This window comes from Coregonus lavaretus (genome assembly GCF_964263955.1).
Source record: "Coregonus lavaretus genome assembly, chromosome: 33".
Classification (NCBI taxonomy): Eukaryota; Metazoa; Chordata; class Actinopteri; order Salmoniformes; family Salmonidae; genus Coregonus; species Coregonus lavaretus.
In genome coordinates, this window is record NC_140020.1 from 27,608,278 (window position 1) to 27,631,024 (window position 22,747).

Sequence of the window (22,747 nt, forward strand, 5' to 3'; positions counted from 1 at the left end):
AACCATGTTTTTGTTGTTTCAACTTTTCTTTGGCTAGGTTTTTTATAAGGTCTTAAGATAGCATGCAGGATAGTGAAATGTATGTATGAATGTATTATTTGATGTTTCATTGCTGTTCAGTATTGCAGCATTCTACAAATTGTTTTGTATTTGTATGACTCGTTTGCTGTTTAAGTTACTATTTAAATTTAAATTATATATTTGGTTATCTGAAATGAATTGTACACCTTTCTTTTCTAAATAAAAGTTATTGGAAGGTTTTTGAACTATTTATATTATTTTATTATTTTCCTGCTTTATCAATGTGCTTCAGTATTTTTGCCATAACTTAGCAATCTGCCTCTTTGAATTAAGTATTGCTAATGACTATCTTTTGTAAATAGTTCTGCAAATAAACATTTTTGGAAGAAAACTGCTTCTGGAGAAAGTATTTTCATATTTACATCCATGCTGTATATATCATTTCAGAGATTAAAAAGCAACATGTCTGTGTTATGATGAAAATAAACAATGCATATTAACTTGGATAGTCCCTTTACTTACTTTAAGTTATTATTCTATCCACCATTTTTTTAAAGCCACCATCACCTGTTCTCTCAGCCAATGTTGAATCAAACTGTGTTGACCGGAGGGTGTAGCTCTGAGACTAAAAACATCTAAACTTGGTAGTTGATCAGGTTCATTTACAACCTTACAGACCATCAAAACACTAAACATTCCATTGACCTCATTTTAGACAGCATACCTTTCAGGGTAACACTTTACTTGAATAGGGTCAATATTCATAACAACATTTATAACACCTTTCTGAATGTAGTCTCTACCCATTGAATTTGTTGAAATGTAACATAAATTTGACCATATTGTTAATCTTTCAGTCTCGTACAAGGATTTCATATTTGTGTCTGGTGTACGTTATTTATCAGTGATTCCTAATCTTTCTAACATGCCTCTTGACAGCATTTTGCAAGGAAACATTGTAGCAGCAGACTCAGGAAAGTACTCCTCCCTCCCCTAATGTTGATAATGACCACACTCTCCTCAGATGAGTAAGGGAAAACAGATGTTGATTGTTAAGATGATCAGAGGATGTATTTTTTACAAGGATCCCTGTATTTAGCTCTACCTGTAATTTGTGAAGACAACTGGATGTGGATGAAATCCCCAGTGTGGAGGTCTGTGATGAGTATGAGTGGTGAAGCTAATCAGGACTAGACACGATCTTCTACCTCCTGCATATTCATAAAACTAGCATTGATTTCAAAGCCTGGTTGTGAAATGAGGACTACATGAAAGCTTGTTAAAATTATGACAATGCCCTTTTAGTGTAAGAGCTTTGGGGAAAAAGCCTGGAATTTCAGCCTGATCAGGTGGGATAGAATTTTTGGCCCACAGCATGACATTACAATATGATCTGATTATTCTGTCCAATCACCAGTCATCTTTTATTTGTATATGTATCCTCCTACTTTGAAGGGTAAGCGGGGTAGGCTCTAGAGTCTAGAAGATCCTATCCGCCAATCAGGGCTGTCTATGTAAATATATTTGCATTTTTATCAACACGACAACATGATCAGACAGCATTTCAATGGCAAAAGGAAGGCTCAGGGAAATAAATGATTAAAAATATACATGGAGTTATTTTCATGAAATAAACACACACAGTGCTTTATTAGACATACAGTGATGATTTAAAAATACAATTAAAAAGACTGCATTTCATTAAGGAGGAAGATGTTCTAAAAATAACCATGCTGAAAGGCTACATCATGTGTCAAACTCATTCCACAAAGGGCCGAGTGTCTGCAGGTTTTTGCTCCTTCCTTGTACTTGATGAAGTAAGGTCACTAATTAGTAAGGAACTCTCCTCACCTGGTTGTCTAGGTCTTAATTGAAAGGAAAAACCAAAGACCAGCAGACACTGGAGGCAGCTCAGCATAGTGGTCACTAGCTGCCAAAGCCACAATAGCCCCCAGAGGTCTCTATGGTAACGGTTAAAGGGCATACTCCTGCCTTCCACCGTCTGAAAGATCATTGTGAAACTGTGAATAAAGACAGTTTACCCCAATTAAAGCAGTTAGCAAAATCCAAGAACAACATGATTCAAACTCCCAACTGACTACTCCTATGCAACAACATTCAACACTTCATGTTAGACAGCCTTTGTGAGTTCTAGCATGTTTTTTGGGTTGTAACAATTTTAAAAGTTTGATATTTGCCTTTGAAGTTGAGTTTACACAAATAAAGTAATTCGATTAAGTGATACTGCCTCTAATACCATGATAGACTTACTCAATACCACACTTGGAGTCTGCTACCATCTGCTCCGAGCTGCTAACTTCTTACGTTCTCTCATGGTAGAGTGAGAGAATCGAGTATTGTGCCCAAGTGCCGTCATGTCTGTGGGTTTCCTTATCTGTTTGGGAGTAAAAGGGACCACAGCTGTTTGTAAAGATAACAGCTCAATAGGTTTCTGTCTGTAGTGTTCAAAGCAGTGGATTTGGTTGTGTTGCCAGCTCAGTTTCAGTAGGACTGAAACGTGGCTGGCTTAGCCCCTTTCAGACATTAATCCACAACACCACACAGTGACACACTTTGAACATGTTGTAGCAAAGCATACCGGTATATATCTTGAGCCACACAAGGACATTATTTTGCTATTCCACTACTTACAGTTGAAGTCGGAAGTTTACATACACCTTAGCCAAATACATTTAAACTCAGTTTTTCACCATTCCTGACATTTAATCCTAGTAAAAATTCCCTGTCTTAGGTCAGTTAGGATCACCACTTTATTTTAAGAATGTGAAATGTCAGAATAATAGTAGAGAGAATGATTTATTTCAGCTTTTATTTCTTTCATCACATTCCCAGTGGGTCAGAAGTTTACATAGTATTTGGTAGGATTGCCTTTAAATTGATTAACTTGGTTCAAACGTTTCAGGTAGCCTTCCACAAGTTTCCCACAATAAGTTCGGTGAATTTTGGCCCACTCCTCCTGACAGAGCTGGTGTAACTGAGTCAGGTTTGTAGGCCTCCTTGCTCGCACACACATTTTTCAGTTCTGCCCACACATTTTCTATAGGATTGAGGTCAGTGCTTTGTGATGGCCACTCCAATACCTTGACTTTGTTGTCCTTAAGCCATTTTGGCACAACTTTGGAAGTTTGCTTGGGGTCATTGTCCATTTGGAAGACCCATTTGCGACCAAGCTTTAACTTCCTGGCTGATGTGTTGAGATGTTGCTTCAATATATCCACATAATTTTCCTTCCTCATGATGCCATCTATTTTGTGAGAAGTGCACCAGTCCCTCCTGCAGCAAAGCACCCCCACAGCATGATGCTGCCACCCCCGTTCTTCACGGTTGGGATGGTGTTCTTCGGCTTGCAAGCGCCCCCCTTTTTCCTCCAAACATAATGATGGTCATTATGGGCAAACAGTTATATTTTTGTTTCGTCAGACCAGAGGACATTTCTCCAAAAAGTACGATCTTTGTCCCCATGTGCAGTTGCAAACCGTAGTCTGGCATTTTATGGTGGTTTTGGCGCAGTGGCTTCTTCCTTGCTGAGCGGCCTTTCAGGTTATGTCGATATAGGACTCGTTTTACTGTGGATATAGATACTTTTGTACCTGTTTCCTCCAGCATCTTCACAAGGTCCTTTGCTGTTGTTCTGGGATTGATTAGCACTTTTCGCACCAATGTATGTTAATCTCTAGGAGACAGAACACTTCTCCTTCCTGAGCGGTATGACAGCTGCGTGGTCCCATGGTGTTTATACTTGTGTACTATTGTTTGTACAGATGAATGTAGTACCTTCAGGCGTTTGGAAATTGCTCCCAAGGATGAACCAGACTTGTGGAGGTCTACACATTTTTTTCTGAGGTCTTGGCTGATTTATTTTGATTTTCCCATGATGTCAAGCAAAGAGGCGCTGAGTTTTAATGACTCCAACCTAAGTGTATGTAAACTTCCGACTTCAACTGTATGTTCTACTATACAGGATATATTGAACAGTACTCCTGTCCCTCCTGGTTTGAAAGACACCGGTGTATGGATGGATGGGAGTTAGTACACGCCAGGTTAACAGAGACTGTTTGATGTATGTGGTCTAGTTAGCATGCACGGCAGAGAGGTGCCTAGCCCTGGGGGAAGAGACAATGTGGATCTGCCATGGACTCTGAGAACAGGACTGGTCTGAGTGACAGAAGACGACTGTGCTTAGTGAACGCTCTCCAAAGGTGCCACTAGCATTGAACCAGAGGTGTGATATCATGGCAGCCTGATCCAATGGTCTGTTTGAGTGCGCTACTACAGACTACCAGCAGGGCAGCCCCCAGTGCATACTGTCTGTCTCCCTTGTCAGGTGGTAGAGGCCTGCGTGGGGACTGGGGAGGAGCATTGGTCATGCTACTTCGGTTTCCGTTGTGGAGACTTGCAGTTGGATATTTGGCTTAGGGTATTGGTGCATATAATGAAAATCCACCACCTTGTCCCACAAGCCAGCTGTCTAAATTGCAATAATCCAAATTCTTCAAATAATTATCCATGGTTTGCCTATCTCCTGAGACTGGTCAACGACATGGATGGTTTCTCAAATTCTCAATAAGGTGCTTAGAGACCGCGGCACAAACCCTATGCTTCTACTGCAACAATTGTGTCAACGTCTTGAGTTCAAGTCTTTTATTTGCGGTTTGAGGCATTCAGTTATCTCACCCGTAAAAACAAACAATGTGGTCATTCTCATTTGAAAAAATATTGAATTTGGCCTTTACTACTATAGCCCATAGAAACGCATTGAATAACACAATCATAAATGGCAAAAAATAAATCATAAGGAATAAGGTTTTGAAGTGTCTGGTGATATAAGAATGCTCAGGAAATATATATATGTATATATTTTTTACAGATATTTAACCCCTTATTTTTGTTGCCACAAAACTACCTCCATACTTCCATTTGTTTGTATGGGTTACCCTCAGACGAGTCCCGTGACAGTTATGGCGCTACAGACGTTTTTGTGAGAAGACCGATTTTCAGGATGTCTCATGGTCTGACAAACAGCGCTGTAGCTCGGCCACCTTCCACCGCAGATGCGGAAGGCCAACATAAGCGGATGCAGTGAATTAAGATGCAGCCCATGCAAAAAACGGATATCTCTAGCTTAAACTGACAGGTGGGGATGTTTTTATTATGTTATTTAGATTGACCCTCAGGTGTGTCAATAGACTATTAAGGATGTTAATTGTTGGCTGTGGTTGCAGCTTTTGCAAACAAAATAATCTTGATAATACTGTATCACTACTTATTTTATGACAAATTATTTAACAAAGCCCTCAAGAACAATGTGAAGTGAAGGGAAAGCTGGTGGATTGTATATTGAGAACAGACAGTAAACTGATCTACGGATCACTTGATAGGATTACACCTCTATTGTGTGTTAGAGTGGAGGTTGGTTCTCTAGTGTCTCACTCACATATTCTGTTCAGGTGTCTAATCGACACTCAAGAATGCTCCGTAGCCTACAGTAAATGAGCTGAATGGATGTGTCTTTTGTCAGCACGAGGAGGGTGTACTGGGGCAGTACCAACCCAGGAAGAGCCAGAGTTGAGGGGTGACTTTTATTGTTGATATTCCATAGTAGTTCAATACAAATCGTTTCTGTAGTAGTTTACATCCCTGAGAGTGGTCATATAACAGATTGAAGGAATAGAAAAGTAGGAGAGAAAACAGTTGGAAAGTGGGAGAGAGAGAGAGAGAGAGAGAGAGAGAGAGAGAGAGAGAGAGAGAGAGAGAGAGAGAGAGAGAGAGAGGAGGAAATGAGAGCTGTTCCGTTTCTGAATAGATATGGTCCCAGAACAACAGAGGCAGCAGTAGGTCTCTGCGTGCTTTCTATTTATGCTCTGTGGTGTGTAGGCAAAATCTGTGCAGAGGTAAATAGCCTATACAGATTCCTGCTAAGGTACATGCAGAATTCTAAAAATTATATGCCCTCATTCGACGTGAGCCACTGATTTTCTGACCTGATGTCTGCGGTCGTGACTCCTCCAAATAAAATATTGGTGCCCTCAGCCATTTAATCAAAATAGGTTTACCTTAGTCGGTTCTCAGGGAAAATCTGCCCTCTATAATTCCAATAAATACTATATCACTCAATCAGTCCAAACCCAACTCCATTTTCTCCCTCAGGCAATATGTGGGGAATGTACTGGCCTTGATTCACAGACCAGCTGAGCAACCTTCGCAGGAGGAAAACTCCCTATGCTGATGGAATGTAAATGTGCTAGTCCTGTCTGAATGCTTTACCTCTCTGGAGAGAGATTCTTCCTGCATGGCGTATTGTTGTCATAAATCTCTGTCTCTTTCTGTTCTTGAGCCATCTCCACCAAAGGAAAACAAAGTACTGCGTCACTTCTGTCACCTCAGTACATAGAGCTGTGACCTGTCAACAGACAGTGCAGTGACATCATGACCTCAAGTGACAGGGTGACAGGGGAATTTCAGTGACAGAATGACATGAATCCTAGCTGTTCCCTTTTGAGCAAAATAAACACACATCTGTACAAGACGGCCCTTAGAGTCTTTGTCACACCTTCACAATGAGAGAGTCATTCGGGGTGACAGTGGGATATGTGGTTTTACTAATGAGCGGTCTATTTTGACTCATGCTGTTGTGAACACTTAAGGATGGGGGTATACAAATATGCCAACAGCAAGACCATATTTAAAACACTAAAAAATTGTTTTTGGAATGATTTAATGAAATGTGCCAGTAACATGGGATCACCTGGAGAGACCAGTCAGAGTGCACACACTCCCTTACACATGCACACACACGCACACACACACACACACACACACACACACACACACACACACACACACACACACACTGAACATACAGTTTCAAAATATTAGGTACAAGCATTTCCTAGGCTGGTTGCTAAATACATAAAGCTAGAGAGAGCTAATTCAGGTAGGATTTGCATAATCTTAAGAACTTTGTTCTGCTGACAAGCCATACAATTCTGCCAAGAATGCATTATGATGGACCTCATCTCTTTTCTACATGTCAAAACTAGCATTTAATTGGTTCTCAAGACATTGACACCACTTTGAGATTTGATTAGTCTTGTGTATAAACATCCTTCTTTTAACCAGTCTGCAAATTCAATTCCCATCCATCATCTACAGTGCTGCTTACTTAAAATCCATCAATTAGCCAATTAGGCTATTTTCAGGATAGGCACAGTCATTAGTATCTGGCTGCTGTCTGTGAACATTGATCAGCATATACTTTGAAATGATGAAGAGTATTCTCATGTTTTATAAGTGTGGGTAACTGTTAATTATTGAGCTGGGAAAAGATTCACAGAATAATGAAAAATGAGGGATCCCAGCTAGTACAGAGTTCGAGGAATGTTGCTCTGTCACTTTCTGTTCTGGTAACATTGCTAGGAAGAATCACATGATCTTACAGAATGGTGATGTTGTTCATCCTGAAGAGAAAAAAAAAGTCAAAAAGTTCTGAAGTCCGGCGTACCCTTCTACTTTCAGCCCGACACAAAAACAAAAGGCCAGACAATAGAATTTCACTCAATAAAGGGTTTGTTCATATAAGCAGAATTACAGTTAGGTGTACCAGAGTGTATAAACATTATTTGGTGTGTGAAGGAAAACACAAAGGCGTCCGACAGGACATCTGTGATTTCCTATACGTAACATTTGACTAAGATTACTTTTAGTCCTTTGAGGTTATTACACTGTATCCTGTCTTCTACTTTGATGCTCTTTTGGTTGTCATCGTTTTATTTAGTGCCAAAACATGGGAATGTTTAGCTTCTTTGGCCCTCAAAGGACATTTGCAGAAATAATTATCTGTGAAAAGCCTATTTACATTAATCCGTATAGTAAAATCCGTCAGAGACTCTTTTTTTCTACCACCTGAATCTACCGGAAGGGTTAACATGATTCGCAAACCCTAGCAAAAGTGTCTGGACACCCTTTATCAACCAAGAGCACTTTGTTTGTGTTTTACGGTTGGAAAAAATACTTGCAAGCAGCACTATATCCTTACAGTAAATCAAGGTTTGGTTGGAATGTTTCTCTTACAGTAGATCATTATTGTCAAGGTCAGAGCTCTCAGAAGCTGTAGTGAGGTGGTTTGGGTTTTTCTTTTTCCACCAGCCTGGCCTCAGACTAGATGTAACATATTAAATGTTAATATGTGACACTCACTCAAAAAAAATATTATATGTTACATTTGGTATGGTTACATAAGGCAGATTGTTACTTAAGCCAAAAACGGAAGGAGGGAGTTTGGTAAGGGAGGATTGGTGGGCGTATAACGTGACTGTCCTGCAACCCAAAGGTTGTGTGTTCGAATCATATCACTAACAACTTTAGCATTTAAGCTAATTAGCAATTTTGCAACTACATAGCATGTTAGCTAACCCTTCCCCTAACCCTAACCTTAACCCCTAACCCTAACTCCTAACCTTAACCCTAACCCTAACCTTAACCCTAACCTTTACCCCTAACCCTAACCCTAACCCTAACCCTAACCCCTATCCTAGCTAACATTAGCCACAACAAAGTGGAATGCATAACATATCATACGTATAGCAAATTCGTAACATATTGCACAAATTTCAATTCGTAACCTATCATACAAAATGGATGATGAACATCTTCAAATTAATACATACCATACAAAACATAACATAACATAACATACTAAATGATTGACATGTATTATGTTACATCTATCCCTGAGTCCAGGTTGCAGCAGATCAGACCACCATGGACCTGCTGATGCCCAGTAATGGCAGCTCTCTTCAGTGACTGAAGTTAAGGGCACTCCTTAACTTCTCTCCTACTGCCTCTGAACAAACATCTAATGTAGTCTTGAGCAATATATATTGAAGTTTTCCTCTGTCCCATTTGGACTGTGATTTAAATTAATGAAGTATTTTATTTATTTGTAATATGCAGGGTTAACAAACCTCTCTCCCTGTGTGTGTGTACACAACCCACGGAGAGCATTGTGAGTCATTTCGGCCTATGTCACCGTGGAGAGATGGACACTAGTTTCCCTCAAATAACTCCTGCATCCCTCAGTTTGTATTGGTGCAATGTCATTACATAATCCACCACCGTCAAATTCTACTCTTTCCTACTACATGTTGGTAAGTCACCATCAAAATATTTCAGATAACAACAAATTCCATCCGCTTGCTGTCATACAGTAGCCTACCTGATGCACTTGGAAAGACTTGATGTCTGTGTTCCATTGTGTAAACTGTGGCATATGTGCTGTCTTCTAGCTTGTTTCCAGTGGATTCATGCCTTTGTTGATAACACTTTGTGACAATAGATAATCACTGCAAGCTGCTACCACCATACTGTGTTGCACAACCATGTGGTTCAGTTACAATTCAAGGAAGCAAGCAAAGGCAGGGTTGGCGTCATGCAGTATACTCTGTTTGTTTTGAATGGTTTCCAGGGCTGTAAGAGCAGAGTGGATGGCCTACTGGAATGAGGAGGCCTGTGCACACAAAGATGTACAAACTGTCCAATGCTTGCGACTGAGTGACATCAGTGGGTACTAGCACAACAACATGCCATGTTACAACATGAGAAAGTTCTTCCTGACCCTGTGTCCAGAACGTCCCAAAGGTTAAAGGATGTCTCATTGACTGTTGCACAAACAAAACACCACGTGAGTGCTACAAATGCTAGAATGTTTGTTGATTATTTGAACTGTTGAGTAGGTTGTGTCTTACCATATAAATTAATTCCATTTGTGGGTGATTGAGATGAGCTTTCCTTCCACGTGGACCTTGAACCAATGATTCTGGTGACCCGAGACACCTCAGGGCTAGAGAGCAAATCAGCTACACAGGAAGTCAGCTGGCCAGAAAGACAGCTGCAGAGGAAGTGAGTGGGCTTTAAAAGTAAAGTCTACCCCTTCCCATGACTTGTTACTGTATGAGCCGTGTAGCAACAGCTGAGGACAACAAACACTGTTGATGTCACTGACACAGTCAATGCCCTATCACTAACATACAGTACCAATTTTGTTTCTATCTAGCCTTTTCTCTGCTTTGATCCACGGCAGGTTAATTATGTTTTTGCCGTGGAATTGTACTCTATGTTGGAAGAAGCTCAGATGCTGTTTGTTGGCTTTTACCTCAAAAGTGTAGGCCATTAAGCCACAATCTGTCTCTCTCAATCCTGCTATTTTATCATCAGAGCGGTCCTCTTGTATGATGCGTAGACAGGTTTTGGAACCAAATTGCATCGAAGCATTACCCAATTAGTGGGTGACGGTATAGTTACTTCACTGTAACATTTCAGATTGTCTCAGTATGACTCAACATCAGCTCAAATTAATGTGTCTTTAAGATACACATTCTCAAAAGATATTGTGACGCAAATGACAGAGAAGCAGCATACACACAGTTTGCTGCCCTAATGTTGGTTGTCTCGTTCTGTTTGGTTGGTCACTGAGCCAGCTCTGAGTTGTAGGGAATGCATCAGGCCTAGTAAGTCCTGCTAGTTGCCAAGAGTTTCCTGCAATCACCCACCAAGACCAGTTGGCAACTGTTTTCTGTAATTACACATCTGCTCATCCACCCCTGAGATTTATGTAATCATTGTGACAAGAGAGACACAGAAGGAAAGAGAGTGTAGCTAGTGCAGCTTGTAATAGTCATTTCAGAGTGTAAGGGTCATGGAGTAAAAGCTCAGCCATGCATAGGCAGCTGTATTGATTGTGAGTAGGAGTAGGATGTGTGCGTCCCAAATGGCACCACATTCCCTACCTAGTGCACTACTTTGGACCAAAGCCCTATTTTGGGCCTGGTCAAAAGTAGTGCACTACATAAGGAATAGGGTGTCATTTGGGATGCACCCATTGATTCACAACAACTTCTCATTCTTCTGAGTTCCTTTTTATTGGACACAGAGCGGATTCCTTCTTGGTTCTGCAGGCAATGAGTGAGTGGCGTGGGCATCTATTAAAGCCTCCAGAGCTGTAGGTATGATTCTACCAAGATACTGTATTTATGGATTTGGGGTAATAGTACTTCAAGTGTCAGGAAGGCAGTAGCAAATAATAGCGATGCTAACTTAGCCATCCGCTATGCTAGCTGTGATTCTACTGGGACTCAGCTGGTAGCACATGTTCCCCTGCAGGTGGCTGTGACTGAGGCAGGGTAATGGTGATCTCATTAGGGTGGAAATATGAGGGAGAGAGGAACAAGAGAAACAAACCCTGGCCAATGGGGCTTCCAGTCTTCCATTCTGTTCTCCTCTCTCTTCTTCCCCTCCTCTGTGATCTGCTGGGGGGTCCCCAGCCCTGGGGAAAGAAACATGGAGAAATATTTCCAGATGAGCTGGAATCGTTTCACATATATTTACCCATGTGGAATGAGATACGGCAGTAGATTTCTTCACTGCACAATACTGTACGTCTTTGGAACACTTGGAATTCCTGGAAGGGCCTCCTTTAGAAAGCCTTTGAAAAAGTATCTGCCACATTGAATGTCTTGGTTGTTTCAACTTCTGGTTAAAAAGCAGCCTGAATCTAGTAAAAAAGCACCACCACATTCAATAGATCTCATCCTTTACCAGAGTGGGACTACTGTATGATGACCCTCAACCATCCACTTAAGTATTGAACATTCCTGTGACAAATATTAGTTTTGATGAGTAAAGAACATGGTTGCAGGGCCAGGTAGAGACACTACACACACACACACTGACTAATCCAAGCATCCCCTTTCTTCATATTGGTAATAGACCCACGCAAAGTCAATACACATTAGGATTAGTCTTGTTGTGGCACTAGCAGGAAGAAGTTTGCTTATTAAAGAGGTAAATGTAAGCAGTCTGGTTTTAATGTGTAGCAGTGGAAGATATTGTCAGCAGGTGTGTGTGTGTTTTCAGTGTGTCCTTCCTTGGGCTGGGAAAGAGGGTGGCTGATGAGGCCCCAGGCTATGTACTGGTGAAGCCTGCCTTCAATTCAGCAAATTACTGTAAGTTTGCTCGACTTCAACTTCCAGTTAACTGTTAGAGTCACTGTCATGTTTGTTGAGGCTTTGCGTGCATCTTTTCACTTGTGAATATGAAATGTCATCAGCTGCTTGCGGGGTTCCCTAGCAGTTTTCTAATCTTCCATTTCTAGATAGTCACATGACTTCACATAAGAACCATTTGAGGTGCTTCTGCTAGCTAGATAGACTAGCAATTCTGCCTGCATTAGCGAGAAAGGAAATTCACTAGCAAATTCTTCAAATGGACAGCATCATGGAGATGAGAAGTGGGATTCATATTCATATTTCCAGCACAGTGTTTCTCTTTCAAGAGAGGTATATTTTAAATTAAAGCGCTCCTCCTCTTCTGCTGCTATCTGTCAAACTTTTATATAATAGTCATGAGCATGCATATCATAACAGTTCCTGCAGCCATGTTTGCTTTGAAGCAGAGTCTTGAGGAACCCTTGCAGACAAATAATGAGTACATTTTGAGTTTCCTTTCCATTGGGAAGGTTATGACACTTGCCCTATATAGTTGCCAACTATACAGTACATACTCTGCTTGCATCTACAGTACAGTATCGTGTTGTTTTGCATGGTGTAGATAGAAACTGCTGTTACGTCTAACTTCATGTGTCACTCAGTGAACTTGCCTTCGGCTTCATCATCAGTACCATGGGCTGTCCCTTGGGACCGGGCTGTGAGTTCATTCACATCACTGTCTGCTGCTTGCTCTGGAAGATTCCTTAGCGCTGATTAAAGCCTAATTAGGAAAAGAAGCCTGGTGTTTATTTGTCCACAAGACTGGGAATCATACAGTGATTAACTCGGTTTCCACTTGATGATTGATTATCATTAATAATGTTATGCTCACTTCAAACTTCTGATGTATCTTTCTTGATGTGATTTTCTCAGCGTTCCATCTCAGATGTCCAAAGCAATGAGACATGCTGGTAGAGTTGCCATGGGCATTCTTCCACACAGAGCATTAAAATACCTCTCTTTTCAGTGGGTTGCATGCATGATGATTACATGTTATTCTACCTCCTCTCCAACTTTAAAGGGATAGCTACACAATCAATTTTAGATACTTTCGGATGATTTGGACATGATGCGCGAAAAATGCTAATAACGGTCCCATGACTTGAATAGGATTTGTACCACAAATACTAAAACCTTAGCATTTGGAAGCTGTCAAGGAAGTAAATCCAAAGTGTGGATTGTTATCATACCTTGTCCATGGACTGCTTACAGAATAAGGAAACCAATGTGTAATTTTGTAATTTGGGTGAACTATCCTTTTAAGAGATATCTGCAGTAATGCTCAATATCCCTTTTTACGATAAAGGGCTGTAAAAATACCATTCTTTGATCTTGCATGCCAGGTAAGAACAATCCAGGTAAGCCTACAGACAAACTGACTGAATATACTAATGGACTTATAGCTAAAACTACCCTCGAGATCTCATTCAAAGTTATTTCTCATGTACAAAATCCAGTGAAGCAAATAACAAACAGACTGGGACTAATCACATCCCTTGCATCTTCATTTGTATTCTCATTACATCTTTTGTCTCACTATTATTACCTTCTGTCTACTGCAGTGGCCTAGATATAGCCTGCTCTGGGGTGGTCTCCTCCACAGAGAAGTATATACTGGATGTCCCTGGTAATGAGTCCTACTCCTTCTGGCCTGGGTACTGGATACTGATTTACACTAATGGAGCTGAGGAAAGCGGTCATCTTCATTCTGCCCACTCATAAACATAGTGAATTCATAAGTTAGGAATAAATGCCCCATAACAACAAGTTATACAAGAGTGGCTGTAGACTTATTAAGTATGCAATTGTGACCTTTAGCTTGCTGCCTACTCTCCGTCAGTGTGGCATCATAAAACATGACAGAGGGTTTATAATATCTAATATCCCTTGTTCAACAGCTCATCTCTGCTGTCAGAGTGAGGTCAGGCATCAGTGAACTAGGACTTTGTGTGTGTGTGTGTGTGTGTGTGGGTGTGGGTGTGGGTGTGTGTGTGTGTGTGTGTGTGTGTGTGTGTGTGTGTGTGTGTGTGTGTGTGTGTGTGTGTGTGTGTGTGTGTGTGTGTGTGTGTGTGTGTGTGTGTGTGTGTGTGTGTGTGTGTGTGTGTGTGGAGGGGGGGTGGGGGGTAGCCTAGTGGCATAGTGCTTAAGAGTGTTGGGCCAGTAACCGAAAGGACGCTGCTTCCAATCCCCAAGCTGACTACGTCAAAAATCTGTTGATGTGCCCTTGAGCAAGGCACTTAACCCTAATTGCTCTTGTAAGTCGCTCTGGATAAGAGCGTCTGCTAAATGTAGAAAGTGTGTGTGTGTATGTTGGGCCCCATCTGCATGCTCCTTTACCTATCCCAGTGGTTCCCAACCTTTTTTGGTTACTGTGCCACCAATTAAATTTTGCTCTGACCGGAGTACCTCTGAAGTACCCACTCATGTGCATTCATTTTACCAGTAGGCCTATGGTCTCATGGGTCTTCTCGAGTACCCCCTGTGGATAGGCCAAGTACCCCCAGGGGTCCTAGTACCCCTGGATGGGAACCATTGATCTATCCTATCAGAGACGGTGACCCGGCCAAACTGAGGATGGATCTTTCCTGTGGCCCTCCTCTCCCCTTTTTCTCACCATTGTTCCTGAGTCGTTTAAAATGACCTTCTGCTTTCCTGTGCCAACAGCCATTTCTGATGAACTGTGCAGAGAGGAAGCTTTTCTCATGTGGTTATCTGGTCATGAGCCATGCAGTCTCTCCTGACGATAAGGCAGGTTCTATTAAAATAGACTCTCATTAAAGGGCCTGGGTGCTGGTTGGCGGTTGCTGGTTGTTCTACTTGGTATCATCATGGGGATCATTCAAGACACACTTCTGGGTTTCAGACATGAAACAAGACATTTGGCAGAAGGGGAGTTTTAAAATGTTATAGCCCTTTATATTGTAGGCTTACTTCCTCTGGGATTGCAATGCCACTGTTCCATTCTATGTTCCTTCAATATTGAGTTGGATAACATGGACATACAGCGCATTCCGAAAGTATTCAGACCCCTTGACTTTTTCCACATTTTGTTACGTTACAGCCTTATTCTAAAATGGATTAAATTGTTTTTCCCCCCTCGTCAATCTACACACAATACCCGATAATGACAAAGAAAAAACAAGGTCTGTTAAAAAGAAAGAGACATTTTAAAAAAACAAAAAACTCAAATATCAAATTTTACATAAGTATTCAGACCCTTTACTCAGTACTTTGTTGAAGCACCTTTGGCAGCGATTACAGCCTCAAGTCTTCTTGGGTATGATGCTACAAGCTTGGCACACCTGTATTAGGAGAGATTCTCCCATTTTTCTCTGCAGATCCTCTCAAGCTCTGTCAGGTTGGATGGGGAGCGTTGCTGCACAGCTATTTTCAGGTCTCTCCAGAGATGTTTGATCGGGTTCAAGTCCGGGCTCTGGCTGGGCCACTCAAGGACATTCAGAGACTTGTCCCGAAGCCACTCCTGCGTTGTCTTGGCTGTGTGCTTAGGGTCGTTGTCCTGTTGGAAGGGAAACCTTTGCCCCAGTCTGAGGTCCTGAGCGCTTTGGAGCAGGTTTTCATCAAGGATCTCTTTGTACTTTGCTCCGTTCATCTTTGCCTTGATCCTGATTACTCTCCCAGTCCCTGCCGCTGAAAAACATCCCCACAGCATGATGCTGCCACCACCATGCTTCACCGTAGGGATGATGCCAGGTTTCCTACAGACGTGACTCTTGGCATTCAGGCCAAAGAGTTCAATCTTGGTTTCATTAGACCACAGAATCTTGTTTCTCATGGTCTGAGAGTCTTTAGGTGCCTTTAGGCAAACTCTATACGGGCTGTCATGTGCATTTTACTGAGGAGTGGCTTCCGTCTGGCCACTCCATCATTAAGGCCTGATTGGTGGAGTACTGCAGGTACTGCAGATGGTTGTCCTTCTGGAAGGTTCTCCCATCTCCACAGAATAACTCTAGAGCTCTGTCAGAGTGACCATCGGGTTCTTGGTCACCTTCCTGACCAAGGCCCTTCCCCCCCAATTGCTCAGCTTGGCCGGGCGGCCAGCTCTAGGAAGAGTCTTGGTGGTTCCAAACTTCTCCCATTTAAGAATGATGGAGGCCACTGTGTTCTTGGGGACCTTCAATGCTGCAGACATTTGTTGGCACCCTTCCACAGATTTGTACCTTGACACAATCCTGTCTCGGGGGCAGTGTGTGACAGTGTGTGCCTTTCCAAATCATGTCCAAACAATTGAATTTACCACAAGTGGACTCCAATCAAGTTGTAGAAACATCTCAAGGATGATCAATGGAAACAGGTGGCTGTAACGTATCAAAATGTGGAAAAAGTCAAGGGGTCTGAATACTTTCCGAAGGCACTGAATCTGATGCATTCGTTTCTGTTTAGGTATCCATCCACACACTTCTCTTTTGTAAGTGTTTGTCTTTCTTATAGTAACATAAGGATGCAGTAATAAATGAACAATAATCCGATCCCACATGTATTATGGGGTATATGTTAAACCATTTAACCTGCATGCATTTCTCTGGCATTCATTCCAGTCATACATGATAGACTTTAGATCACACTTCTGTGAAGGGTTAATAAATGGGGAGGGTTTAATGTACAACCCACCATCCCCTCATTAAATTACATCACCCGCAAAATTAGTTTAGGAGGAAGGCAAATCTTCAATCAATAACTGTTTTTAACTTACTTTCTCAAATTTGGTTTGGATAGGATTCGAAGTTATGTCGCAAGGAATATTATAGGTGAAATATAGTCTTTAATCTTATCTGTATCCGAAGCTGACTGGCCATGGTCCTCTGCGACAGCGAATAGCCTAACGGTTTCTGAGGCTCGACTGGCTCATTCTTCAAGCAAAAGCGGTTTGCCATCTGCAAAGCCCTTATAACTGCGCTGCATCACATAGGTTATAACCAGACTGCATCAGGCACCATATTTTGCAGCTGGGGAGTAAACCTATTGTACGAGTAAGTATGACATTCACTTTTGACTTTTGTAGTTTTGTAGTTTATGCTTTAGTTCGTTACAATTCATATTGTTTGTTTTCAAAACGAGATTTTTTATTGCAATAATAGGATAAAGAAGAAAGCATTTATTTGTTGAAGTGGTTCCATGGATAAAATGAAGCTTCTCGCAGTAACAGATTATGGCGCACAAAAGCATTACGCGCAATGAGTAATTACACAATCAACACAAAGCCTCTGGTAGCCTATAGCCCACATTAGATGGTATAATTCAAATAGACCATTATCAATATAAGTATATTCTTAATAAAGAAAGTCAGTGGTGACAACGCGAATAGCCACATCCACAATCCACTGTCTCAAATATTTTGTCGCTGTGTCACTCAGCTCAGAGGGACACATTGTGTATATTATGTTTAGAAGAGGGAAATAAGTCTCGATGTTGATGCGCATAATTTCCCCACCTCACCACAGATGATGCACCAGCACCTGTTGAACCCTGAAATGAAGATGGACAAAGGAAAATAGAATTGTGTCGTCGGTGATCCCCAGTTTCCTTACATGTCATCATCCACCCGCCCTGTTGCTGCATGGGAAATGCATTTAATTTATATTTCCCTCTGATCAAATGAAAAGGGATAAGAGACCCGAGGAGATAGCAGACGTGACAATCCAGAGGTCTTATTACATGTAGTAGGCCTAGCCCAAGAGACTGAAGGACTGAAAGGGATCATTAAGGGGCGATTGCAATCAAACCTATTGACTCTTATATTGCCTCTTATTGCAATATACTGGACTTGTCTGATTTAACTAGAATATTAACAAAAATGCATAGATCACAAACCCGTGCGTTGCGATAATGGACAACAGTGCCCAGTGCGTCCCAGACTTGCGCCTACTCAGTGCTGATGCTGACACACCACCTGCCTGTCACGAGAAAGAGCAGGTGGACAAAATGTCTTTGCTGATGCAGGACTTCACTGGAAATATACCCGAGATAAAAGATCCAGACGAGAATCAAAACTTTGGGTACCAGTGTATTACGGAGACTAATGGACCACTTGTTGAAATGGACAATGTCGTGATGGGTCTTAGATTTTATAATGGTAGCCAACCAAGGAATGACTCAGTAAATGCAAATGTTGATCAAAAGCATGGTTCATTAATACATTGTAATTCCCCACAAACCAACAAAGAGCAGCACTGTTCCATAGAGCGCGATGCGGTAGAGGAGAATTACCGCGCACAGGCTGACGTGGCGCACAGCCTGGGATATTCCCTCTGCTGCCTGGATGACGAAACGCAAGCACAGAGCACCCCTCTCGTGTGTGAAGTCAGCGGAGGAGCTGTGAAATATCACTGTCTGATTGATAAAGCGAGTTCCCAGGTGGGGCATAGGGAGGGGAGCTCTGCGCCTGTCACCTATTGTATCACTGCAGAAGCACTGCAAGTACATCAGCGCGGACAGCCAGGCAGTGCGGGACAGACGGCTGTGTGGAGAGAAAGCGACGCAGACGCTACACAGGGAAACCCAGCACTGCAGTCGAGGCAGGAAGGATGGGGATGTGGAAACATAGTCTTTGCTTCTAAAGAGGAGACGGATTTAGTGATTGAAGTGTCTGGAAAGAAACTTGAAGCGCATAAAGCCGTTTTGGCTGAGAAAAGTGACTATTTCAAGGCGCGGCAGTCCCGAGACGTATTGCGAGTGAAGGGGGTGAGTTTTAAGACTTTGACCATTTTAGTGGATTACATTTACTCATGCCGAATGGAGGTTAGTAAGGATAATATTGTAGAGGTCATCACCGGGGCTAAAATATTACAAATCCCCTGCGCGGTTCAAGCTGCTGTCGATACAATGTCGGAGCAGATTACCGCGGAGAACTGCTATGAGATTTTGACAATAGCCAAAAGGCAACGTCTCAGCGAGTTGAAGGAGAAAGCCTACAAGTACATGAGTGACAATTTCTTGCAAATACTGCGGGATCCCGATGTCTATGGGCGTTTGACCGGAGGGGAGAGAGAACTCATTCTCACCAGGAGAATGGAGGGAAAGAGGGTGTTGATGGTGGCTGAAATCAACGAGGTGTATGACTGCGTCGGGAGCAGACCTCCAAGTCGTGAGAACAGTCGCCCTCAGAGCCCTCTATCCATGGTGTCCCTGAAGGAGAATCGTATGATCTACTATTACAACAAGGAGACAAAGGACTGGAAAGTGCTGACGAAGATGCCAGATGAAATCAACACAAAGGGCTCTGGGATATGCACCATGTACAATTACCTATTCGTGGCAGGTGGAATCAAAAGGCAGGACGACAAAGGCAAGGTCTCGGACAAAGTGTTCTGCTACAACCCTCTCACTGACAGCTGGAGCGAAATTCGACCGCTCACCGAGGGTCGGTCTCAGCTCAAGCTGGTGTCTATGGACGGCTACCTGTTTGCAATTGGAGGGGAATGTCTCTTCACGGTGGAGAAATATGACCCTCGCATGGATAGATGGCGCCCCGTGGCTCCACTACCAAAAGGAGCGTTTGCTATTGCGCACGAGGCAACAACCTGTAATGGAGAGATGTTCGTGTCCGGAGGCTCTCTATTTTATCGTCTGCTAAGATATGACACTAGAAGAGACGACTGGGAGGAATGCCCGTTCAATAACAGCAGAAAGAAATCCACGGACATGGTGGCATTCAAAAACTTCATCTACAGGTTTGACGTCAACCGTGACTACGGCGTCAACGTGTTCAAATACAACACTGTGGTAAAAATATGGCACAACAGTGCATCCCTGGAGCAGACCAACCCCTTGCCCTTTCGCTGTGCTGTCATTGGCAACACCATTTACTGTGTGAACAAGGCCCAAACATTGCAGTTTGTTGTGGAAGAGGAGAATGAACAGTTTTTGCCTGAGGCACAGGCACTCAAAGCACCTATAGAGGCTAAAGGTGCCCTTGTCCCATTTGTCCTGGCTCTGCCAAAGACAGCCTGAGACAAATGCACCACTTCTTTGGAGACTCACTAAAAGTGGCCTCAGAATTGTCATATGAGGACAAAATATGTTGTGTTTGATACAATACCCACTGGGCACACCACATAATTTCAACATGGATAATTGGGTAATATTTGGTTGAGAAGTTGAGATTACAACCTATATTCACCCGCTGAAAAAGTCCAATGTGTTATCACTCACTATGCTTTCAACCATCTAAAAGCACAACCAAATTCCAATGGAAAAAAAATGTCTGATTTTTGGTTTAGTTGCCATCCAAATGGCTATCACTGCGCTTTGAACCATTTAAAAGCACAGCAAAGTTAAAATGGGAATGCAATGTCAGATATTTTGTTTATTTATACAACAGATTAATGTATTATCACTGTGCTTAATCTAATAGCAGAACAAAAGCTGGATTGCAGTTGAAATTACATTAAAAGTACATGGTGCAAGTGATCAATGTCGTTTGAGATTCTGCACAGATTATTATAGCAATTGTGAAGCTCTCCACAGATCTGCAACGACCTATGCATGCTATCTTGAACATGCACGGTCTATATAATTACATAGGAATACATTTATAGTTACAGAAACATCCAAATGTGGCCATGGATGTTTTACTCATTTTAAGGTTGAATGTTACATTGGTTTGTAAAATAGCCTTAACTTTAGGCTATTTACTGTATTTCAAAAGTAATATTGAATTGTGTTTGGTTGACAATGCAACCAAATATCAACATTTAAAGGACATGTATATACTGCTTGGCTAGTTCTATCTGAGCCACTGGCTTAATCCCATTCTTATATTTTTATTTTTGGTTTAGTTGAAGACGTGAATCCAACATGTCATTTGTTTTCCCATCAAAAAGTTAATATGCTATTTATTGTAGTTCAAAAATGATATTGAATTGTGTTTGGTTGTAAACACAACCAAATATCCACAGTTGAAGGAGATGTATCTTCTGCTTGGATAGTTCCATCTGTGCCACTGACTTAGTCTGTCTTTAATCCCAGTTTGTGAACAAATTAATAATTTATATGTTGGATTCACTTCTCCATCTCAACCAAAAATCTAAATTAAAGAATAGGACTAAATCAAATCAAACTTTAAATGCACTTCAAATTAAATTTTATTAGATTTAGTCCTATTCTTTAACTTAGATTTATGGTACTGCCTAGCCTATCATGTTTTTCTTCTGATAGCAGATACAGTATACTGATCAATTCATTTATTCATTTATACATTTATTTTGTTATCTGTTTTAACAACCCTTTTTTATTTTTGTACTTATATATTGCTTTTTTGTGGTGTGGTTTTCATATAAACCCTTGGGCTTCCAACCATACATGTGCACCGTTTTTTATTTTTATTTGTTTTTATCTGTATTGTTGTCTATCACTTGTTTTCTTTTGTGCAAATAAAAAAATACACATTTAATAAAGGTATAACGTTGAAGATCTGACATTGTTTTAAAGGTAGAAATTCAACACATTTTATACAAGATTTGTCTATGTTTAAATTTGGGTACCATAATGACATAATCCTGTGGTTGAAATTCCAATCTCAAAACAACAGTTGATGACTTTTTTCAAATCCAATGCATTTTCCACATACAGTGCCTTCAGAAAGTATTCACACCCCTTGACTTTGTACACATTTTGTTGTGTTACAGCCTGCATTTAAAATGTATTAAATGTAGATTTTTTTTTTGCCACTGGCCTACACACAATGCCCCATAATGTTTAACACAATTTTTTTATTACTACCTCATATCTGTACCCCACACATACAATTATCTGTAAGATCCCTCAGTAGAGCAGTGAATTTCAAACACAGATTCAACTACAAAGGCCCTGTAGATTTTCCAATGCCTCGCAAAGAAGGGCACCAATTGGTAGATGGGTAAAAAACAAAGCAGACGTTGAATATCACTTTGAGCATGGTAAAGTTATTAATTACACTTTGGATGGTGTATCAATACACCCAGTCACTACAATGATACAGGTGTCCTTCCTAACTTAGTTGCCGGAGAGGAAGGAAACCGCTCAGGGATTTCACCATGAGGCCAATGCTGAATTTAAAACAGCTACAGTTTAATGGCTGTGACAGGAGAAAACTGAGGATGGATCAACGACATTGTAGATACTCCACAATACTAACCTAACTGACAGAGTGAAAATAAGGAATAAAGATATTCCAACGCATGCATCCTGTTTGCAACAAGGCACTAAAGTATTACTGGCCAAAAATTTTGGCAAAAGAATACACTTTTGGTCCTGAATAAATCAAATCAAATCAATTTTTTTTGCCACATGCGTCGAATACAACAGGTGTAGACATTACAGTGAAATGCTTACTTACAAGCCCTTAACCAACAATGCATTTTTAAAGAATTTTATTTTTAAGTGTTAAGTAAAAAAAAATAAAAGCAATTAACTAAAGAGCAGCAGTAAAATAAAATAACAGTAGGGAGGCTATATACAAGGGGGTACCGGTGCAGAGTCAATGTGCGGGGGCACCGGCTAGTCGAGGTAATTGAGGTAATATGTACATGAGGGTAGAGTTAAAGTGACTATGCATAAATAATAAACAGAGTAGGAGCAGCGTAAAAGAGGGGGGTGGGGGTGGGGGGGCAGTGCAAATAGTCCGGGTAGCAATGATTAGCTGTTCAGGAGTCTTATGGCTTGGGGGT

At 41.4% G+C, this 22,747-nt stretch overlaps 1 protein-coding gene and 1 long non-coding RNA gene across 3 annotated transcripts; one reads left to right on the top strand and one right to left on the bottom strand.

The window, feature by feature from the left end:
* Positions 1 to 1,413: 1,413 nt before the first annotated feature.
* Positions 1,414 to 16,860, bottom strand: LOC311108270. Of its 2 annotated transcripts, XR_014610497.1 has the most exons (5): positions 16,795 to 16,860; positions 11,278 to 11,362; positions 9,257 to 9,928; positions 2,293 to 2,416; positions 1,414 to 2,042 (listed from the first exon to the last, which is right to left on the bottom strand). It is a non-coding gene; the product is annotated as an uncharacterized lncRNA (long non-coding RNA). The 2 variants fall into 2 exon arrangements; XR_014610498.1 differs by lacking the exons at positions 9,257 to 9,928; positions 11,278 to 11,362; positions 16,795 to 16,860 and adding an exon at positions 6,096 to 6,300.
* On the top strand, positions 16,746 to 21,510 carry LOC311108268 (kelch repeat and BTB domain-containing protein 11-like). Its single transcript, XM_084150891.1, has 2 exons — positions 16,746 to 17,071; positions 17,543 to 21,510. Exon 2 carries the CDS (start codon positions 17,928 to 17,930, stop codon positions 20,049 to 20,051), a length of 2,124 nt encoding a protein of 707 aa, XP_084007017.1. The 5' UTR covers positions 16,746 to 17,071; positions 17,543 to 17,927; the 3' UTR covers positions 20,052 to 21,510.
* The last annotated feature ends 1,237 nt before the right edge of the window (positions 21,511 to 22,747 follow it).

What these genes read in the sequence shown, in the direction of transcription:
- LOC311108268 (XM_084150891.1), top strand. Translation starts at nt 17,928, where the DNA reads ATGGACAACAGTGCCCAGTGCGTCCCAGACTTGCGCCTACTCAGTGCT.